The sequence below is a fragment of the Pleurodeles waltl genome, chromosome 11, assembly GCF_031143425.1.
Source record: "Pleurodeles waltl isolate 20211129_DDA chromosome 11, aPleWal1.hap1.20221129, whole genome shotgun sequence".
NCBI classification, from domain to species: Eukaryota; Metazoa; Chordata; class Amphibia; order Caudata; family Salamandridae; genus Pleurodeles; species Pleurodeles waltl.
In genome coordinates this window covers 617,469,259-617,492,328 of record NC_090450.1, presented here as the reverse complement: position 1 = coordinate 617,492,328, position 23,070 = coordinate 617,469,259, and the positions used below count along the sequence as shown (strand labels likewise).

The following is a 23,070-nucleotide window of genomic DNA, read 5'->3' as shown; positions in this document are numbered from 1 at the left end:
ACTGGTCCAGGTCCCAAGATCTCAGTGGCTGTCACTCCTCTGATCCCCATGTTGCTACTCACTTTGTTCCTCCTCCACCGTTCTCCTCAACTCTAACCAGGTGCTTTGGATGCATACATCTTTTATGTCTCCTGCACTTTTCGTCTCAGCTTTTTGGTCATCTTGCCTGCATCTCTCAATTCCCTGTGAGATATGGATACCGGCTATGTTAGAGGAGTAGGTGCACCGGGCACAGTACTACACTGCTCCTCCACTAAGAAAGGACATTCAGACCATTCCAGAGCAGGATAACAGGACAAAAAATCCACGTTGGTCTGTGAGGATCCCGGAACATGGAAGACCGGAAATGAGAAAGGATGTAAGGCAAGGAACCACTGAAGCACTTTTAGGTTTTTATCCTTATGTTGTGACAGCCACTAGAGGGGGGTATGGTCAGTGAGTAAGATGAGTCGCTGTCCCAACAAATAATATTGTAAAGCTTCTATAGCTCATTTAAGGGCTTGGCATTCCTTTTCTATGTTGGCATAATGTTTTTCTTGGGGAAACAGTTTATGATTTAAATATAGTATTGGTCTTAATTCTCCATGGGTGTCCAGTTGGGATGACACTGCACCGAGTCCACAGCCTGATGCATCTGTTTGTAGGACAAAAGTCTTGGTATAGTCCGGGCAAGAGAGAACTGATGCTTGACATAAATCATCTTGTAATGTCAAAAAACTGTTCCTGTTCGTCAGTCCAATGTATGATCTTATTGGAATATTTGTAAATTAGCAGGTCAGTCAGAGGACTTGCTTTATCCAAAAAGCGGGGTATAAAGCAACAATAATGCCTTACTAGCCCTAGAAAGGATTGTATGTCCTTCTTGGTAGTCAGTCTGCGTATCTATTGGATGGCCTCAATCTTAGACACTTAGGGCTTAACTATCCCTGCTTGGATGGTGAAACCTAAATACTCTACTTCTTCAGTGGCAAATGTGTTTTTGTTTGGGTTCAGGATAAGTCTTGCTTGATGTAAGGTTTGTAATACCAGGCTCAGATGCTGTAAATGGGTTTCTGAATCGGGACTGTGGACTGTTATGTCTTCTAAGTATGCCACCACATACTGGTGATGGGCCCATAACAGAATACCCATAGCCTTTGAAATGTGTCTGGAGCGCCGTGAAGGCCAAAAGGCATGACTTTAAAGTGATAGAGCTCTATAGGTATCACAAATGCTTTTTTTTCTCTGTAGTCCTGGGTGAGAGGAATGTGCCAATATCCTTTGGTCAGTTCTAGGGTGGACATCACCTGGGCCCCAGTAAGTCTTTCCACAAATTCATCAACTCGGGGCATCGGGTTATGTATCAAATCAAACTTAGACATTTAGGGGGTCATTCTGACCTTGGCGGTCTTTTCGCAAGACCGCCGAGTTACCGCCGCGGTGAAGACCGCCGACCGCGGCGGTATGCCGCTGTGCGCATTCTGACCGCTGGGAGCGTTCCGCCGGAAAACCGCCAGCAGCCACACTGGCGGTCGGCGGGAAAGTGGAGACTGGTCAACCTCCACCGCCACGCCAGCAGAACACCGCCCACAGAATTACGACCCACATTTCTGTGTGGCGGTCTTCTGTTGGCGGTCTTCTGTTGGCGGTCACCTCCCCATGGCTCCTGTCACCTCCCGGAGGACCAACGCACAAGGTAAGTTGATCGTCCGTGAGGGGAGGGGGTGGGGGGGTGTTGTGTGATGTGTGCGTGCATGGGGGTGTGCGTGTGAGTGTGTAGAGGGGGTGTGTGAGTGCGTGCATGCGGGCGGGGAGTGCTGCTGTGCCTATGGGCAATGTGTGTAGTTCGGCGGGTGCGCATGTCGGCATGTATGTGTGCGGGTATGTGTCCCCGTTGTGTATGTGTGTGTGTAGGGGGTGTGTATATGTGCATGTTGGGGGTGTGTGCATGTCGGGGGGCGTGTATGTGCATGTCGGGGTGGGGGTGGGGAGGGGGTTCGTACCACCTCTGGGGGGTGGCAGGGGGGTGGAGGGTGTGGGGGGAGGACTCGGGGGGGCAGTGGGGGGTGGGGGAGACCCCTATCAGTGCCAGGGAAGGAATTCCCTGGCCCCGATAGTGCCTACCGCCATGGTTCGCATGGCGGTTCCCGAACACCAGAAACCGCGGCGGTGAGCAGGGTCATGATACCGTTGGCGGTCTTGGGTCGACCGCCGGACCGGAGTGCGCAGACTCCAGCCCGTCGGTCATGACCGCCGTGGCTGTCGGAGTGGGGAAGTGGCGGTCGGTCGCGGCGGTGACCGCCGCGGTCAGAATGCCATTTTTAATACCGCCGGTCTGTTCGCGGTCCGACCGCCGCCTCTCCGCCGACCGCCAAGGTCAGAATGAGGGCCTTAGTATTCAATTGTCGAAAGTCGATACAGAACCGAATATTCCCATCTCTTTTAGGGACTAATTCCACAGGGGATGGTCCATACACTCTGGGAGGGTTTGATAATGTCAGCCTTCAGCATTGCATCGACTTCTATTTCCACAGCTTGCTTTCTAGCTGGTGGAATGCGATAGGGCCTGACCTTAACCACCCAGGCCCCCTCAGTATTGATTTTTTGCTGTACCAGAAGTATCCTGTCTGGTTGGCCTGACAACAATCCTGAATACTTCCTTAGCAGCGTTGCTAAGTGAACTTTCTGTTCCTCTGAAATGGTTTTCCTTTTCCATACATTGATCATCCCAGGTGTTTCATCCTGGAAGTGCTGAATGAGGGCGTCCTGGGGTTTGGTGATGTTCCAAAAGTATATTGTTGCCCCGGGGGTGTTGTTTGCAGACCTGGGTTCTTCCCACACCTTTACATGGTATATTTGGTCCTCTCTACCTCTGTGGGGAACAGTCACTAGGTAAATAATGGGGGTTTCTCTTTTGAGTATCTTATAGGGCCCTTGCTAGGTAGCAAGCAGTTTCTTTTCAGAGGAAGGTAACAGGATTAGCACTTTATCCCCTATCTCAAATGTTCTCAGCTTTGTACCTACATCATATGCTTTCTTTTGTCGGGCTTAGGCATCTTCCCATAATGTGGCTCGGGTTTGTTTTTAGATTGGCAGTGCACCCCAAAAGAGGTTGACCACAGTCTTCCTCCTCAGTACACTGTCCTGCTACCATTTCTAATAAAGTACTGTCTTTCCTACCAAAGAGGAGTTCAACGGGGGTGAACCCAGTGGATTTTTGTTCATGTGTTCTGATGGAGACTAATACAAGAGGAGGTTTTCAGTCCCAATCTTTCCCAGTGTCCTGGACTACCTTCCGTAGCATGGTTTTGAGAGTCCGATTGTATCTTTCCACCAAGTCATCCATCTGGGGATGGTAGATGGCAGTGTATATTTGACAAATTCCTGGCATGTTACAGATCTGTTTCATTAATTGGGACATAAATGGAGTGCCTTGATCGGATAGAAGTTCTTGGGGAAACCCCACTCTAGAAAAGAAGGTGCTCATGGCCTGGGTGATGACGATGGTGGACATACTGGGGAGAAGAATTGCTTTGGGGTACTGAGTGGCATAGTCTACTAGTACCAAGATGTATTGATCTCCCCTAATGGACAGAGTCAGGGGTTCTACCAGATCCATCCCAACTCACAGCTCACTGGCCCGTTCTTCGGCTGTCCTCCTTGTGTTGCATTACTCCTTCTCACCGGTCCAAGTCCCAAGATCTCTGCATCTCTTGCTCCTCTGGTTCCCGCATTGCTCCTCATGACGCTCCTCCACCACTGTTCTCTTCGATCTGACCAAGGGTTTTGGATGAGTCTGTCTTTGAAGTCTCCTGCACCTTTCGTCTCTGCTTTTTGGCCGTCTTGCCTGTGTCCTTCAACTCCATGTGGGATATGGATGGCGCCCATGTTGGAAGGGTCCAGTGCACCCGGTGTCGTACTACACGGACACATATGGCAAAGGTGTGTGTGTGTGTGTGTGTGTCACTTACCTGTATTCCACAGCCACTGGCATTCTCTAATATCCATTGGGTCCTGCTGCTGTCTCTCTCCATCAACGAACCACCGCCAGTCCTTCGCTTGCAGAGCTGTAACATCCAAATATGGCTGGCGGTACACTGTTGACTTGACGGTCTTTTGTGGTCTGCCCCCGAAATGGCTTAGTGGTGCGACTGCCAAGATCTAAATCAGGCCCAATCAGTGAAGAAGAAATACATGTGTGCAAGGGCGAAGTTCCTGGACCATGCTTACTGAGAAATGTCACTGCACAAGTCATGGGTTTGTTAGCAACGACTTGTAACATGATGTCAGACCACCAGATATTATACAGATATCCAGATTTATTTAATGGATTAGGCAAACTGAAAGATAAAATGATTACATTACATGTTAGTGAAGCAGTAAAACCAGTAGCTCAAACTCATAGAAGAGTTCCAATACATTTACAAACAAAAGTTGAAAGGTAGATAAATTCACTACTTCAACAAGACATAATTGAATCAGTCAATGGTCCTACACCATGGGGATCACCTATTGTAGTGGACCCCAAAAAAGGGTACAGAGGAGTTCAGGATTTGTATTAACATGCGAATGCCTGATACAGTGATTGAACGAGAAAGATACCCTGGCCCAGACCGAAATGACATTATCAGTAGTATTAATGTTGCCACTTAGTATTCAGTATTGGATTTATGTAAAGGGTATCATCAACTGGAAATTGACAGTCAGTCTAGATACAACACAACATTTTCTACACACCTTAGATTATTCAGATACAAGAGATTACATTTTGGCATATGTTCAGCTGCTGAAAAGTTTCTGAAAACTATAAAAAACATAAGACCTGTAAAAAATAGTATGAATTACAGTGATGATATCTTAGTCTTTGGAAGAACACAAGAAGAGCATGATCAAGCATTAGAAGAAGTATGTCAACAACCATTAAGGATGGCCTGACACTTAATCTAAAAAATGTGAAATAAATAATCCTGAATTAACATTTTTGGTCACATATTTTCTTGTGAACGAATGAGGCCTGATCCAGCCAAGATAGTATCTCTTAATGCAGTACTTCGAGCTGAAGTTGTGTCTGAATTGCATTCATTTTCGGGAATGGCTAGCTATTGCTCTCGATATATCAAAACATTGCTACTATAAGCACTCCACTCAGAGAGCTAACTAAAAAGGCCCAACATTTCTTTGGAGCAATGATTGTGAGCATGCTTTAAAAAAGATAAAAGAAGAAATATCTTGAGCAGACAATTTCAAATATTTTGATCCAGAATTATGTACAGAATTGGTGGTAGATGCTAGTCCTATAGGACTTGGTGCAATATTGGTGCAGCATAAGCTGGTAGAGAAAACCCTCCTTATCTAGTTTCACATGCCAGTAAAAGTGTATCTGAAGTTGAACAAAGATATTCTCAGCCAGAAGAGGATTGTTTTGCAGGTGTCTGAGCAAGGGTACACTATCATGATTTCCTTTATGGGAAATAATTTGTAATCATAACGGATTATCAGGCACTGACTTCTATATTTGATAATCCAAAACCGAAAATGCCTCCAAGGATTGAGAGATGGGGAATGCAATTAATGGATTAGAAGTTCAAGATCATTCATAAACCAGGAAGAGTATAATCCATCAGACTAGACACACAGTTGGAAATGATGTGGATCAACAGGCAGAAGAGTACATATCTTTTATAATTAGATCAGCACTACCAGGAATTATTTCAGAAAAATAATTAATTGAAGCTACTCAAAATGATGAAACAATTCAAAAAGTAAAAAAGATCATGCTTGAAAATAAATGGAAACTGATAAATAATGCAACTCGTTTTCAATTAAATATAAAAAACAAGATGTTTTGGCATTCAAGAATATTCAGTCTGAACTATCTGTGGCATCATCTGGAATACTTCTGAAAGGCAATAAAATAGTTATTCCATCAATATTACAAAGGTGTGTAATTGATTGGTCTCATGAAAGTCACAGAGGAGTCTCCACTACAAAAAACATTTTACAAGAAAATGTGGTTTCCCAGGTGAGACAGACAACTAGAAGAAATTATACAGGCTTGTCATTTATGTCAATGCACCACTAAAGAAAACGTAATGGAAGAATTGTGAGTTACAGGATGCAGTATGGTCTAATATTATAGTGGATTTTTATGGGCCATTGGACATTGGGTATTATTTGTTGGCAGTTATTGATGAATATTCTCGCTTTCCCATTGTAAATGTGGTTCATCAATATCTGCAGCAGTTGTGCTTCCAATTCTTGATGAAATATTTCCAACTTGGCGAATACCAAATGTATTAAAAACATATAACCGGCCGCCTTTGAATTCCATTGAATTTTAAAAATTCATGAATTTTATGGGTATAATATATAGAAGAGTAACTCCAATGTGGCCTCAACCCAATGGCATGTGGAAAGGTTAATGACCACCAGTACAGCAAAACTTTCACACATTTCATTAAATCAAGATTTATGCCTAGTTTTACATGATTACAGGAATATCCCTCATGGATCAACTGGGAAGTGCCCTTCAGAGTTAATGTTTGGACAATCCAGGCAAACACGTTTGCCACACCTTCCAGCAATTCTGCCAAATTATCATGTGGAAATACTAAAAATAGACAAAGAAGCAAAATGTAAAATGAAATATTATGCAGACTGTAGAAGAAATATTCAAAAGCAAGAGTATCAAGTAGGTGATTTAGTACTAGTGAGACTACAACAAACACAAAACTTTCAAAGTAGATTTCACCCTACACCCATTGAAGCAACAAGAGTTCAAGGAACAGATGACAACAGAATAGTATCACGAAATAAGACTTTCTTCAAGTTGAAAACAAGAGGTAATGGGCAGGAAGACATGCATTTGGATAATCAACATGAGAAACAGTTACTCTGAAAATTGACAAGCCTTTAAAATAAATACAGATTGATTGACTGATTGAACACTGTTAAATTACTTGATATAGTGAATTGTTTTTTTTTCTCTTTCTTCTCTTCTTTGGGGAGTGGGAGAATGTAGTAATGTCATATAAGATGGAGTGTGCATGCATGGAATGTGAGAGATGTAAGATGGAGAGTGCGTGCGTGCATAGAATGTGAGGGTTGTGGGGAGATTGATTGGAATGTATACAAGTATACAAGTTCAGTTGCAGGTACCAGTTGTAGGAACAAAGCAATACATTATTCGTATGGCGAATAAAGAAGTTTGAAGCCTTCTGTGGATGTCGTGATTAATACCAGGTGGGCTGTCACAGTGTTCGAATGTAAAGTAGGTGCATGCCTGCTTCGACCAGGGCTTCAAAAACAAATTCACCCTTCTTTGTGCTCATGCAATGCTCTGTAGGTGGCAAGGGTATATTCCATATGCTGTTTTCGTCGATTATTAAGTGATCTAGCATTAATGGGTGCAATTGTGTGCTAAAATTGCCAGCGACCAAAGTCCAGCTATTTTTAAGGTGAGTAGGCCCTCCTGGCTTATTTTAAGATAGCAACTTTGGCGCCTCTCCAATCTTTTCATTAGAAGATGTTCTTTGAAGGGCAGAATGTCTGACTTGACCTGGGCCCAACCACTTGGTGGTACGTAGACATTCAGGATTTTAAATGACCTTACCTTGCTTCTTAAGTTGATGATTTGTATATTTTTGTTAAATGTAGTAAGGGTTATTTCAGTATTTGCTAGCAGTGATGTTCTTATTCTGGTGGTCAAGGCCCCTGTGGGTCTGCCCTTTTTCTGTTTGGTTGCAGGTAGATGATATGTTGAGTAACCATCTAGGTCAATAATGTTGATGGGCCATGTTTCCTTCAAGCAACAGATGTCTTCTTGTTTTAGAAAGGACAGCCAATCTTTGTGCTCCAATTTTGACTATAGACCTGCTATATCCCAGCTACAATTTTCACACATATTTTCGATACATTGTCTGTGGTGAAGAATCTGGGTTTATCCTATAGGCATTTTCATTCTTGGTCAATCAGTGACGGTCTTGTTGATGGCAGAGAATCATCGCATTGATGATTTTGTTTTGCAATGTTTGCTATACGAAACTTCATGTCAGTCAGATTAGCTTGTCGAGGAAGGAGCTGACATGAACTAGATGCTTCTTGTAGGACTGAACTTGAGCTCCAGTTAGACTTAAGTTTGTTTTTGTAGAAGTTTTCACTTGGTTGCTCTAAGAAGATGAGTGGCTACAGCTCCTTTTTAGGTGGCTGCTTTTAAATGCCTCAGGCATTCATTAAGTTCACATGGTTAAGAGTTTGATTTGCTATCCTTGTGCTGGACCACTCTGCATGTGTAGACTCTCTGTCGCCTAACTTGTTAGATTGAACAAATCTTACTGCAGCAGAGCCTATATTTTGCAGGTTTGGCAAGGAGTTTATAAGTTGCAGGATATTGCTACTATTGAGGATATCTTGGCTCCCCCTCAGTGTATATTCTGGAGTGAATATGATTGTTGATTGTCGCCTGATCTTTGATGGTGCTCTAAGTGCCCTGGGTTTCAGTACACAAAGTGCTTATCTGCATGTGGCATTGCCTAGGTTCCTTTATAGTTTAACTCCCCAGATCTAGTATTGATAGTTGGGCCCTATTATGCGTTAAGTTTGTTGGTTTTGCCCAGGGACATGGGGAGTCAGCTCAAGCTAGGTTGAATGGCAAAGTTGAGTCTAGTGGGGGCAGATCTTTGGAGTTTCTGTGGATAACCTTTTTAACCCTTATTTCAATTTGTTCCAATTTGGAATCCATTGATGGACAAGGTCCTTCGTTTGTGGGATGTGAGCTTGGGTGGTCAGCACTGGTCTGTGGCTCTGGGCACCAGAGGCTTTCACTGACTGTAACATTATAGGGAAGTTGTAAATTGCCTGGGTGTTTTGTGGTGCTCAGTTGTTCACCTTGATTGGGCGTAGTTTCACTAGTTTATTGGATTGGGTCAGATTTATGAAGTTCGCCCTTGACATAGGTTGACTTTGTTTTGGCTGCTGTTGTCAGTGATTTTTATCCATTGCCAGCTCTGGGGTTTAATATGGAAATTGAACTGAGTCCTGTTGGTATTTGATTTATATGTGAGTGGAGAGTACATGCTTTGCTACACAACAGACCTGTAGTTTGGTTCAAGAAATATTCAGCTCAGTCGTCTTTCGGTGCTCTGTGGGCAAGATTTTTTGTGCCTCCATCTTGTTCTCTGTGTCTGAATTCATCAGAGTTTGTATAATAGTTTAATGAAGTTGGGATGTGTTTGACTGGATGGAAGAACATTTGGTGTTTTTTGCAGCACCCTTTTTAAGTTTGATTTTATTTCCAGGGGCTTTAGCTTTTAGCTTTCATTTGTTCCTCCTCTTTTGGAGCTTTCTTTTGGGGTAGAGGGTGAGACTGCAATTTACACACGGGACATGCTTAGTTACTTTATTAAATCCTAATGCAAATCTAGTGATTTGGCTGGGTCATAGGCTTTTGCATAGAGGATGCTAATTTTAGGCTAATTGTTGGACTTTTGACAGCTGGCTCTCGGCTGATGAGTCAAGCACTTGTCAGGTTTGTTAAGATGTGCGTAGAATCCTCAATGATGTCATTTATGACCATTTGGACTTCCAGCAATTTCTCTAACAAAAGGCACAACTTTGATTATCTAGGGTCCTTTGAATGGTATGTGACCTTAGATTTTCCTTTACGGCATCTTCAGCTAAAGCCATCCTACAATTGACTGTCACTATGGAAGATGTAAATTGCTTAGTAAGCTCCCATGGTGGGTCATGTTTTGAGGATTGCATTGTAATCGCATTTGCAATTGTATCCAATGATTTGCATATAACCTTCATAATGCTCAATATTGGTTGGTCCATTAAATACTTGTTTCGGGTCTTGAGCCATGCATTGGGCCCCAACCTCTTCGCTTGCGTAAATTTGTTGTCTTTTATCTAGCAAATTTACATCATCAGTTGTCATGCTGTCCATTCGGGAATCCATCCTGTTACTACCCAAGTTGTCTCGTGTGAGAAGCTCCATATTGAGTGAATCCCGGACCTGTGTATCTGGAATGTAATAATCATTTTCAGCCAAGAAAATCTGAGACAGTGGCCTCTGCAATTGGAGTGCTCTTATGGATAGTTTTGATTCATTGTCCACAGTGTTTGGATCAGCAATTGGGGCAGCAGGTTTGGCTTGACCTGGAGTTTGCAGGCCAAGAGACTTTGTGGCATCTGGCACTCCGGAAATGTTTATAATTTCTGCGATAGAGCCTGTAATGGATCCTAGAGAATCCCAGGACTTACATCTGTTCATGTCAGAACGAAATTGAAGTTGAAGTTAAGGTAGGATGACGTTTCTGAAAGTATACCTTGGAGTGCCAGCTCAGGTGTTGCTTTTTCTATTGCTTTGTTAGGCTCCTTTGGTTCCGGTGAAGATGAAGACATTGTAGGCTGCTGTTCACTGCAGACATCATCAGTTGCTCAGTCATTTGGGCTTTTGTGGCGCCATGTTGCCCAGGCAGCAAATCATGAGCGGGAGCTAGATGACCTTTCTGCAAGGTGTGAGATGGAGTGACTTTACTGCTGCTATAATAATTTGTTATAGTATTTATTTGGCCAGAGGTCTTCGTGGTAAGTGATGATTGGATCACTGGTTGTGATGTTAGTATCGATCAACAGGGACCTTTTATACCTAATTCTTTACAGTGAACTGGATCCAGTGATACTGTATGAGGCAACTTTGGCCCAGTCATGGTGCGGTCCATGGAACAGGTTTCCCAGTCTTTGGTGGGCTTGACCCTGACAGTGTCCTCTGGGATAATCTTGACCAGTTCTTATTTCTCCATGTGGAATAGCGGGCATAGACGATGGCAGCAACCTCAAGTCTTTCTGCAGTGCACCCTCAGGACCCATAATGGGCAATGTGATCAACAATTTGGAACCCTCCGGGCTTTCTGAGCAATTATCTGAACACATTTGGTCAGCCTTGACCTTGTTTGCCTTTGATTTCCCCCTTATTTCATACATTATTACACTCCTCTTCCAGTATATGGGATGATGGGGATGATAACGATGCAAAGGGTCTTAACTTGTCTTGTGTAAACCTCACTTTAGAATTTTCGGTGTTTCCACTTTTAGCAAACGTTTGCTGGTTGATTTGTCTATTAAGTTATTAGGTTGTTGGTTTTTGTTTGGTATGAAATGTCCAGAGCAGACAATTGGGAAGATCTTGCAGAGAAAGCAAGGAGGAGCAGGCTGCTGGTTGCCCTTCAACCTTATGCTTTCAAATGATGATGTTGCAGAGCAAACAAATGATGATGTTACAGAGCTTGTCTGTTTGCCTATTTGCTTACTCACACTGTCGATTTCTTTTGTTTGCTTAGTTTTGCTTTACTTGTTTGTGTTTTGCTTGCTTTCCTTCCTTTGATTTGTCCTAAAGCTCTATCACTCTGTCACTCTGCTGCTTAATGCTGCTTAATGCTCTGTTAAGGCTCTGCTACTTGATGTTGCTTGGTGGAGAGCACAATTCTAGTTTTTCCAAATATTCAGGTAGTTCTGGAAACTATGGTTGCCCAATGACCTGATCTATGAATGCCTGGTGTTATTGTTTGAGTGGCAACAGGCAGGCAGCAGAGGAAAACAGTTTCTGAGGCTGCGAGATTCTGAAGGTCTGGAGGTGCAGGGTAGCTGGGGGCTGGGATGTTGGGGGTTTGTGCCAACTACTGTACCATGTGCAAGTTGCACCAGCCTAGCGCCAGCTGCTTCCACACAACGAGGGCAGTGTTGCAACCTAGTGCACTGGGAGCAACCAACCCTCCCTACCCCTCCCCTCTCTCCAGTTGCAGGTGAGGTCGAAGGGTTGTGCCTCTCGCCTCTGGGTTCTTTGGGTCTTCTATGTCCTTTGATTCCTCTTGGTTGCCGAAGGGGACCTAACTTGACCAAACCGGAACTAGCTTGCTTGCTTCAGGTGCAGGGGGGAGGTGTAGCCTCCTAGTGCCTCAACCCCTCCTGGCCGCACCTCCACCCAGCACCGCCACTAGGCAGATGCCCACCTCCGCCTCATAAAATCGCCGCCAGCCGGTCGTGTGGGCAAGGATCATGAGACCGCACAGGAAGAAGCAGAGCAGTGACAGGGAGGAATTGAAGTCCTGTGCTGGGGCCCGGGGGCTAGAGGTGAAAAAGTGGCAGCATAGGGAGGAGGGAGGGTCATCTCAGCTATTCTCAGTCCAGACCCACACAGCAATTCTCAAATCCATGGGGTGTAACTTGTAATAGCACAGCCCTGACCGGTTGTTTGTGCACTGTACTGGCAATTATGGGAGCGATGTTTGCACACTGCCAGTCACATGCAACTCGTAATCAGGGCCTAAGTAGAGGTAACTGCGTCATAGCTCATATTTGCACATGACAGTTCATTGATTGTGTATGCCCCTAGAACACTTTTGAACTTGCTCAACAGAGATTTCCAGGCACATTTGCTGAATTTCAATTTCAGCATATATTTTGTTTGAAATACAATTGAAATCCTTCAGCTGTGATCACACCAGAGGTAGCACTAGTAGAACAATCACCTAGAAATGTCAGAATGCAAACTACAACAAGGAGTTTAAAATGTAAAAAGACTTTTATAGCTAATCCATATCCTTAGGTACAGTGCTTCGATATACACATAAAATTGTCAATAGCATGACGTGCTGATGGCATTTTGTTAATATCTCACAATGCCAGAGAAAAAAGTTCCCACAGCAATAGGTTTTCATACTTGCTACTCATCTGCTTTGGAGATCAGACATTCACTCTGTGCCTCAGGCAGCCTGCAGGATGGCCCACTGGGTTTAATACGAGTCCATCAGGATAGATTCTGTGTTCCATGCCAAAGTTGGCATTATAAAAACATAAGCTGTATCCTAAAAAGAGAACGAAGAGCTGTGTTTTAAAAACAAAAGGTACTTTTAGAAAAGAAATGGACAGAAGACACTTTTCACAACAATGAGCCAACTATGCATGAACCGGTACTGTAGGGTGCACACATGTGTGGGTCCATTTCACACAGGGCTTAAACACATTAGTTAACAAAAAGTCAATGTGCTTTTTAAGGTTGATAAAATGCACATTAAATGATAAATGCTGCTCCTCGAAGGTAAACGAGAGGAAGGTAAAGTGAGGAATTACAGAGTAGTGGACACTCACGAGGTAGAGGTGAGAGGAAGAAGCTAGGTAGGGTGGCTGGCTGTAGGAACAAGGAGCTGACGTAAAGGGGTAAGGGAGATAGGTGAAAGGGAGGACGGACCTAGTACAACAGAGGAGAAAGGAAAGGCCTTATGGGCAATGAGGAGACAACAGAATTGGAGGTAAACCATTCATCATGCACTGCAATTCAAGCACTCCACTGGAGGCAGAAGAATGCACTTAAATAGTCCTGAGGAGAGAAATACTCCAATCAGTTTAGCCAATATATGATTGACAAAGTCTTAAACCAATGGCTGAAAGAGGTTGGTAAAAAAAAGCAAATGGTAGGAGACAGACCTAAAGCCCACTCTTTTGTATATTGTAAGCAGTAGATCTGATTGAAATCTATGCTGTCAAAACCAAGACCTAAGAATGAACACCAGCCTGTACTGGAACCCTAAAATGGGCACAACTCAAATCCTAGTTCAAGATTATTTCAAATCTCTCTGAGTTATCTTTGATTATCTCATGTCTATGCACAATTAGTGGAATGGAAGGGATGGTGGCTGTGGCTTGAGCTTTCAGACTTTAGAATTGGGGAACCAGGTTGGAGTCCTGGCGTTGGCTCAACATCATGTGATTCTAGGCAGATCATTTAATATTCCCTTGTCTATAAAAAACAAAAAAGCCCATGACTTTGTATAATGTAATCTGGTGCTCATGTAAAGTGCTCTAATGCCCTTGAGGCAAATTAACCCTATATAAATCTGCAAAAAAATGTGACTGCCCTTTTTAAACTACCGCCTGAAATTATAAAGAAGCGAGCATCAGCTATTAGAGCTATTAGAGGAGCAAAATTGCTCCAAGATTGGCAGAACCACCATTGAGATCAAAAGCGACTACTTTAACTGATCGCTACCTGCATAAATGGCAAGCCTTGCAAAGCTCTGAAGGAAGAGCGATCACTAATCTACAGGCATTAATCCTGCACTGGAAAATATCCATTGGCTCCCTTTGCACAGAAAGATGAAAGTTTACATTCTGATCCTTACCCACAAAACAAAGCATGGCAGTGCCCCAAGCTATCTGAAGTATGGGGTATACATATATCACCCCTCAGTTCTTAAGATCAAACATAAAAAATGCACTTGGGTCAAAATGCGCATGACAATAGGATTGGATTGGGCTCATTTGCGTGAAACTGTTCCCCTTCTACAATTGTACAGTCCAGCTAGAAAATTGTGGAAATTCTTCCAAGAGGCATTGCCCATGTATCGGATGCCCTATTCTAGTAAAGTATCTCCTTACAAGATCAGCTGTTGTTTTAATACTTCAAAAACAATATCTGATATAGACTTCTAGCCGCCTATTTTTTACCTTAAAATATTCCCAAGGTGTCAGACTGTATCAGGAAAATAATGAGAAGTACCATTGCCCGCCGATTGGTAGCATTGATCAGCTCCATAACGGCATTCTCAATGCTAAAGGTGACATGTGTGGGTCCTGCATAGGTGGTACCCCATCACGTTGACATCAGTTCTTTTCTTTTCATGCCATCAGTGCAGATCCAGAGAGTGCTACCTTGGTCCATTTTTGGATGATTTTTTCAGCATTTTATCAACCTTTTTTTAGACTTCCAGTGTGCTAGGAATGTCCCTAAAAACATGTGGAGTTTAAACCATGTGGTTGAGTCACAGGCAGATGTTTGTGACAGACCCCCACCTTTTGTCTCTGATTTCTGGAGCTGGGACACAACTCCAAGGCCTTTGAAGACTGTTGTGCCATGATTTCCAAGATGCTTCAGGAGTAGTCTCCAAAGCTCCTGGCCACCAGACCGCAGTCGACTCTACGATGTTCCAGGTCTTTGTGGCCAATGAATGTCCCAGACCAGTTCGGGGAGATGTTCTTGATGTTCATCATTGCTCTCCAAGTCGTCGCCATGTAAGTGATGAAAAAAACTGCACGAAATCTCAGAATTATGTTGCCATGCTGATCTGAGTCATCGGACGAGGTGCGGGAAAGACATCATCGTTCTAGGCCTGCTCCCATATGTCACACATGGCACCCCATTCTGGATCCGCTCTGCGCCTCTCAAAAAATTCCCAAAGCAACTCCTGCCCAGTTGAAGGAGTTTTGTTAGGCCGTTCACCTCATATTTGACAGGCTGACCCCTCTGGAGTGCCTTCGGGCCCTACATGTTCAGTAGATGCCTCCACTGGATTCCCACTGCCGGGAACACCAGTTGGACCCCTTAGATCTGGATCTGGATCAGCTTTGGTCATGTGACCCCAATTTTCCCCGGACCCTGTTCCAGTGATGTAATTCCTGGAGACGTTGATGCCTCATAGTTGCATTAACCCCATAGACATACCCGACTTTGATACAGAGTCAGACTGGCATCAGAAAACACCAAATCCAGTGCTGGCTGGAACTCGGATTCAGAGTTGGAGCCAAGGTCCTCATTGTTTTTCAATTGGCCCTGTAAGGAGTACGATTGGGAAGGATCTGAGGATCGTTTTGCTACCACAACTCCTTGGAAGACCCCAAAGATAACTGGTACAAGGAACTGCGGATGACAGTAGTTTCAGACACTGGCTTAGTCTCTCCTTCTAGTGTGGCTTCGGAGGAAGGGGCTTCCTTTGCAATGTTGGTGAGGAGGGCTGCTGAAGTCTTGGACCTTACACTGCCCTCAGTCGCAATCAAGACGAATGTCTTGACAGAGGTGCTCAACCAGCAGTCACCCCACAGAACCTCTCTTCCCTTTTATTGAAGCCCTCACAGATGTCCTGCTTGAGACTTGGGCCAAGCGCTGCACAGTGGCTTGTGTTGACAGGACTATTGCCCACCACAACCACCCTACTCCCGGGGACCCAGCTTTTCCCATCCAACACTGCATCTCGTTCATCCAGACTTCCACCTCCAAAGCCAACCCTGGCACGTTCCCTACCACTCCACCGAAGAGAGAATTCAGGAGGTTGGATACGTTTGGCAAGAGAATGTCCCTTCTGCCAGCCTTGAACTATGGTCAGTGAACACTGCATGCCTCTTGGGCCGATATAAACACATAATTTGGGTTTGGTTGTGCAAGTGCTGTCCATGGTCTCGAAGGAGGTCCTAGACATCCTGACCCAGGCTATTGCCAATGGCAGGGATTCAGCTAACGTCACCATTGAATGTGGACTGGACATGACAGAATCGCTAGGCAGAGCGATTGTATCATCAGTGGCACTCAGACACCACATGTGGCTGAGATCTATTGGCTTTTTGGGGGATGTCCAGGCATCCCTTATGGACATGCACTTTAATAGCACTTGCCTCTTCAGCAACAAGGCAGATTTGGCCTGGGGACTAGGACTCTCCATAATCCTGAGCCAGCCTCATACTGCCTTACTCCCCTTCCATGGCTAAGGTAGGGGATATCACATGTGTCCATTTCTGCCAAGCCACCAAGGTCAACAGGCTCCTCTGTCCTTTTGTGACAGCAGACACGGATCCCAAAAGCCCTGTGAGACCCATAGCAAGAAGTCTACCTAGTCTGCCACCAATACCCACCTCCCCCAGGGGCAGCCGGAGCCTCCAAGACCCTTTTGTTGCCATCTCACCACCACAGCTGGCTGCAGGATCCAGCACCACCTGCCCTGCTGGCAGCCCATAATATTTTACAAATGGTTACTCCAAATTGTTCAATGGGGTTATGCTGTTCCATTCATCAAAACTCTGCCATCTATGCAACCATCCTCAGACCAGCTGGCCAGATTGCTCTGTTTCTTTGCCCTTCACTTTTCTAACTTCTGAAGCGTGTCATTGTGCTTCGGAAGCTTGGCCACCCCCATGGCCACGCCATGTGATGTGGGCCCATCTGAAGGACCGGGGAGCACGTCCATGCAGTGTCCTCCGAGGTGCCTACACTCTCAGCATTTTTCTTTAGTTGTAAGGCACACACATAGGCTACTTTGGGAGGTGCCTGGCTCCCACTTGCATTCACAGATCTAATGGCCTAGTTGCTTGCTTTTCTGACTTTTATTTTAGTTGATTTTTGTTTACTGGTATTTCCACCTTGCAGCGAAGGCTGTCTGGTGCAAAGGGATTGCTGGACCCATTTGCCCCATTTCTTTGCCTTTCACTTTTCTAACTTCAGAAGCATGTCATTGTGCTTCCGAAGCTTGCCCATGGCCATGCCTCTTGATGGTGGCCCTTCTAAAGGACTCGGTAGCGTGTCCACGCAGCGGGTGCTCCGATGGCACATCAATTGGACGCCTGTATGCGGCTGTGAACTGCATCGTGCGCCAGGACCCCTTGTCATTTTCCAAATTTGGCATACACGAGGGATTCACTCCTGGAACTCCGCTGCTTGGGTAGGCGAAAATGCTTTGATATTCGTGATTTTACCTTGCGGTCTTGTCAGTACTGGTGTTCTGCCTGTAACTATGGGCCTGATTTAGATCTTGGCAGAGGGGATTACTCAGTCACAAACGTGACAGATATCTTGACCACCGTAATACGATCCCAATATATCATATAGAAATCTGACCTATCTCCCTTCCTAAAAAGTAACATTTCTCTAACTCTTCCTCCTGTAATTTTGGAGCTGAGGTATTTACCTGAGTCACTCACACGTGTACTACTGAACATGGGATCGTTGATTAAGAACAAACATGAATTCGCTGATTTTGTTGATCTTTATGCTCCAGACTTAGGGCCTGATTTAGATATTGGCACAACGGTGATGGATATCCAGTCCGCCACATCTAGATTCTATTGTATCCTATGGGATTTAGATTTTGGCGGACAGGATATAATATCCGCCAATAACTAAATCTGTCCCTAGGTGTTTGTAATGGAGACTTGGGCTGACTGATTTAAGAACGGCCATCTCTGATGGCTATGATATTTTCAGAGTGGATAGTCAAGCTAAATGTGAAGGTGGGATGGCGATTATTTATTGCCACCATCTTCAGGCCACTTTCCAGCCCACCACACAGGTCGACAGTGACGCTCTCACGTTTAACTTCAGATTTAATATCGCTACTACTTTTAACGGCATCTTGGCATATTGTTTGCCTGGAGCCAAAAATTGGTTTATTAGGTCCTTGCAGATTTACACTGAATCCTGTTTCAAACAATGTCACTATTGTGAGGGACTTCAGTTGGGAACAAAGATACAGATCATATAGTCGATTGTCTTCTCATTTTCGATCTTACATAGATAGTAAGTCTACCTACTCATCAGGCCAACCATACTCTGGATTGGCTTTTTACCAACAACTCTGATTTAAGCTTTAAAAAAGTGTTGTCATTAACACTATCAGACCAAAAAGCTGTTTTACTTAAACCCACAGTTCCCACTAATAATTTTCATAATTCTGTTCATTCTACCACATTTAAGTTTTGTCTGTGTCAGAAATTGACAAAAGAGAACTTGATAACATTCCTAGACGCTCCAGTCCTATATTAGGTAGCAACATAAAGTCTGCAACCTCTAATTTTACTAATTAGATCAACTCTGCAGTCACCTTTTTGGCCCCTGAAAAAACTGTGACAAACTATAGAAGGAAAACATCTGCTCCGTAGTATTCGTCTGATCTTAAAAAAACTCAAACAAAAATTAACAGCTCAAGAACATAGGTAGAGGAAAGATCTAAGATCCCAACTGAACTTGACTTAGGAAAATGTTCAAAATCTGCCTTTTTTCACTCCTCTCGAAATAGGTTTCTACTTTTGGTCTTTTTTTAGGACGATAGTGCAAGATGCCATTAGGCATTTGCGCTCTTTATCAGCTTTTACTTAATGACTTATTTGAGATCACATATATCTCCTCTGTCAGGAAGTTCAGGCTCTTTTCACCAAAGGAGCCATCAAGAGGATTCCAAAATCAGAAGTAGATCATGGTTGCTACTCCTGCTACTTTCTTGTGCCCAAAACGGATGGAGGCCTCCACCCTATACTGGACCTGTGCCCTCTCAATTTTTTCAGAATGCTCATGTTATCTCAGATCATGTCTGCCCTCAACCCTGGAGACTGGATTCTAGCGTTGGAGTTGCAGGATGCCTGTTTTCTGTTCATGCCCTGCCTGCCCACAGATGTTGTCATTGGTTCACAGTGGAACAAGAGCACTTTCACTTTGCTGTTCTTTTTTTGGGCCTAGCCAGCACCCCTCTGGTACGCAGAAAGGTGATGGCAGTGGTTGCAGTCCTCTTGCAGAGTTCAAGGGTTTCAGTCTTCCCCTACGATGGTGACTGGCTATTAAAGGCGGGCTCGTCCTAAGCTGCTGTTTCCCACCTCCAGACTACCGCAGACCTCCTGCATTCTCTGGGGTTCACTATTAACATGTTGAGATCACACCTGACTCCCTCTCAGAATCTCCCTTTAATAGAAGCCATTCTGGATACAGTGCAGTTTCAGGCCTGTCCTCCAGAATGGCAAGTCCAGGATATTCAAGCTATGTTTCTGATGTTTCAGCCTCTATCCTGGATTTTGGTGATAGTAGCTGCTGGGCCTCACTGCCTCCTACATCCTGCTGGTAACACATGCCCACTGGCATTTGCAGGCTTTGCAATGGGACCTGAAGTCTAGTGGGTGCAGCATCAGAGGGATCTCTCTGACCTGTTCCAGATATCAGAGGGAACGGCAAAAGATCTGCAGTGGTGGCTGACGAACCAGCCCCCAGGAGCTGAATGTGGTGACAGATGCATCACTTCTGGGTTGGGACAGCCATCTGGTAGAGGTGGAGATTAGAGTACTCTGATTTCCAGTGGAATCTCAGCTCCACATAAACTTGTTGAAGTTGAGAGCAATTTGCCTGGCACTGAAAGCCTTTCTTCCTTCCATCGAGGGAAGGTTGGTTATGTGTTCACCTGCAACAACACCACCATGTGGTATTGTAGCAAGCAGGGCGGCATGTGATTGTTGACCCTGTGTGAAGAGGACCTGCATCTCTGGATATGGCTGTAATGTTGGAACATATTCCTAGTCGTACAACATCTGGCGAGGTCTTGAATGGCAGAGTGGAAGAACTCAGCTGTCGGTGCCTTGCTGAGCCCGAATGGTGTCTCCATCTGGAGGAAGTGCAGGGTCTCTTCAGTGATTGGTGATAACCTTGGTTAGATCTTTTCACCACCACAGAGAACATGCATTGTTAGCATTTATGTTCGCTGGAGTTTACAAGGCGGCTCTCGCACGGAGACGCATTTCATTTTGAGTGGAACTCAGACCTCCTGTACACCTTTCTGCTGATACCACTCATGCCCAGAGTTCTCAACAAGATCAGCAACGCCCAGGCCCAAGTCATTCTTGTGGCTCTTGTTTGGGTCTGGAGAGTATGGTATTCCAAACTCCTGATCATGAGCATTGGTCCTCCAGTAAGGCTGCACTCTCGAGAAGATCTCCTGTTACATCAACAAAGCACGGTCTTGTACCCAAATTGGCACACACTTGGCTTTCATGCAAGGAGATTGAGTGGCGGTAGTTGACAGTTTCTGACCAGCCTTCAGAAGTCTGCAATGTTATTCTGGCAGCCATGTGCCCCACAAACAAGACAGTATACACCTGCCGTTGGGACAAATTTATGGCTTGGTGTGCTACCAAAAATGTTGACCTCCTCTCCACACCTTTGCCCGAGGTATTGTTAGTTGTTCATTCATTAGCCAGGCAAGGCTTTGCGTTGGGCACAGTAAAAGGGTACCTTTCGGCCATATTGGCTTTTTTTCAGGTTGCTGGATCAGCCCTCCATGTTCAAGTCACCTGTTGTGACCAATTTTCTCAAAGGACTATAGCACATGCTTCCTACAAAATTCTTTATCATGCCCCAGTGGGATGTTGACATGACTCTAACCTTCCTGATGTGCTCACCATTTGAGCCTATGCATAGTTGCCACCCGCATCTCTTGACCATCAGGACTGCCTTTCTAGTGGCCAGTACATGGGCTAGGAAGGTTAGCAAACTGCATGCTCTTTGTGCACTCTTCATACACTAACCTTTTCCCAGATGAACGGGTTCTTAGGACACATGCCGCTTTTCTGCCAAAAGTGATGCCACTTTTCCACATCAGCCAGACCATCACACTGCTGACCATCTTTGCTTCGCCTCACCCTTCCAAAGAGGAAGAGAGATTTAACGTTCTACGCTTATTGCACTAAAGAGCACCAGGTGGAAGATCAACTCTTCATTGGGTTCGTTGGGGCAAAAAAAGGGAAAGCTGTGCAAAAATGCACCGTCTCCATGTGGATTATACTCTGCATTAGAATCTGCTTTGAAGTGGCCAAGAGGCAACCCCCAGAGGCTTGTGGGCTCATTCCGCCAAGGCTCTGATCCATGAGTTAGCTCACGGAGTCCCAGTCCTGGTTATCTGTCAGGCTGCAACATGAGCATCTATACACATGTTTATCGATCACTACTGCCTGGACTTTCAGGGCTGTTGTGATAGGCACTTTGCCCACACGGTCTTCCAGCACTTCCTGGTCTGAATCTGTTTGCAGACCCTTCTCTGGGGAGGTATTGCTTGGGTATCTATTCTAAGGCAAAATAAGGAATCAGTGGCTAGAAGTCACTATCAGATGAACTAGTTACTTGCCTTCAGTAACGCCTTACCTGGTAAAGACTCTGTCTACCTGCAGATTCCTTACCGACCATCCCAAGCTCCATACTTCTGCAAACAAATTTCTACATCTAGGGTGGCCCTTGTAGGTCCATAGTGTCTGCACACTGGTCTTTCAGCATTCTGTTGTGGCTCCATGCTTATGGCATAGACATGCCAGAAACTGACGTCAGTGTGCTGGGGTTGCACCTATATAGGCTTTGTGCATGTCACTTCCAGCATGGGTGACGCCAATGTGAAGTCAATAGACTCATCATACCGGCTCACAGAGTTACTGCTCAATCATTTCGAGGTCCAGCCTGACATATGGGGAATATCCTAAAGCAAGGAATCTGTGGTAATAGTCTCTACCAGATAACGTGTTACTGATGGTAAGAAACTTGTTCTTTTGGTCCTTCCTAAGAGGCTAGCCAAGCTTCTGAAAGCATCACTTGACACATGTACAGAGAAGACGAGCAGATATCGAAGGGTAAGGTTCAACAATTCTGCATGCATTACCTAGAATCATGCTCATTATTTATTATTCTTAATAATTTTCAAAGCTTTTTAACAGTATTTGTATGTCACTTTTTATGAGAGTAGAAAGCAATTATTTTAAAATAGTGACTATGTCGATCAATGTGTTAGTTTAGATTTATTCTTATAACTTCCTTCCTTTCACTGCTCATCATCCAAAGCTATTTCATTTGTTTCACCCTCTCATAGAAACAATGGTACTTGAAGTCAGCATGTGCCACCCGCTGTGTCTAATCGAGAACACCTTAGAAGGAGAACTGAGAGTGAGACAGGATGCTCTGAAAGTTCTCTCTGAGATCCAAGAGCCCATGGTAGTAGTGACTATTGTGGGCCTGTATCGCACGGGCAAGTCCTACCTAATGAACAGACTAGCCGGCACAAACAGAGGTGAGTGCTGTCTGTGCTTGCTAATTTTCATATGCCAAGGAGATCTAATTACATTTAGTATGATAAATTAATGAATGGCCTGAAAAAATGTTTATACAGCAAACCCTAATTACTCTTCATATATAGACAACTGGGACAAGAAGCCAGTTTCTACATAAAAAGAAAAATTCATGTGTCTGTGTCTCCACTTTTTTTTACATATTCAAATGACACAAAAAGTTGGTTTGAAAAATTGGCACTTACTAAACAGCCCAGATTTTTGCGTTGAAAAGCACGCGTTTTCGTTTAATAGAGGCACACATCTTCATGCACAGGCTAGTTGCAGCTTATAAAGAAAGAATGAAAAACTGGGGGTACAGTCCTGTTGGTCATTTAAATATGGTTAATGTTTTGCCTAGGTAGATACTGCACTTATATGCAAGTTGTACACTGGTTTGGTGTTTCAGTTCTACAACATGGACCTGCA

At 44.4% G+C, this 23,070-nt stretch overlaps 1 protein-coding gene across 3 annotated transcripts in view; it reads left to right on the top strand.

Annotated features, from left to right (window-relative positions):
* Positions 1 to 23,070, top strand: part of LOC138265931 (guanylate-binding protein 1-like) — a 164,262-nt gene that overhangs the window by 47,709 nt on the left and 93,483 nt on the right. For 2 of the 3 annotated variants that reach the window (XM_069214128.1, XM_069214127.1), the window contains exon 3: positions 22,407 to 22,604. The exons of the other annotated variant lie outside the window; for it this stretch is intronic. In XM_069214128.1, the coding sequence (XP_069070229.1) occupies positions 22,412 to 22,604 (193 nt within the window). In that variant the 5' untranslated portion in view covers positions 22,407 to 22,411. The remainder of the gene's footprint in view (positions 1 to 22,406; positions 22,605 to 23,070) is intronic. 3 annotated transcript variants of the gene reach the window in all.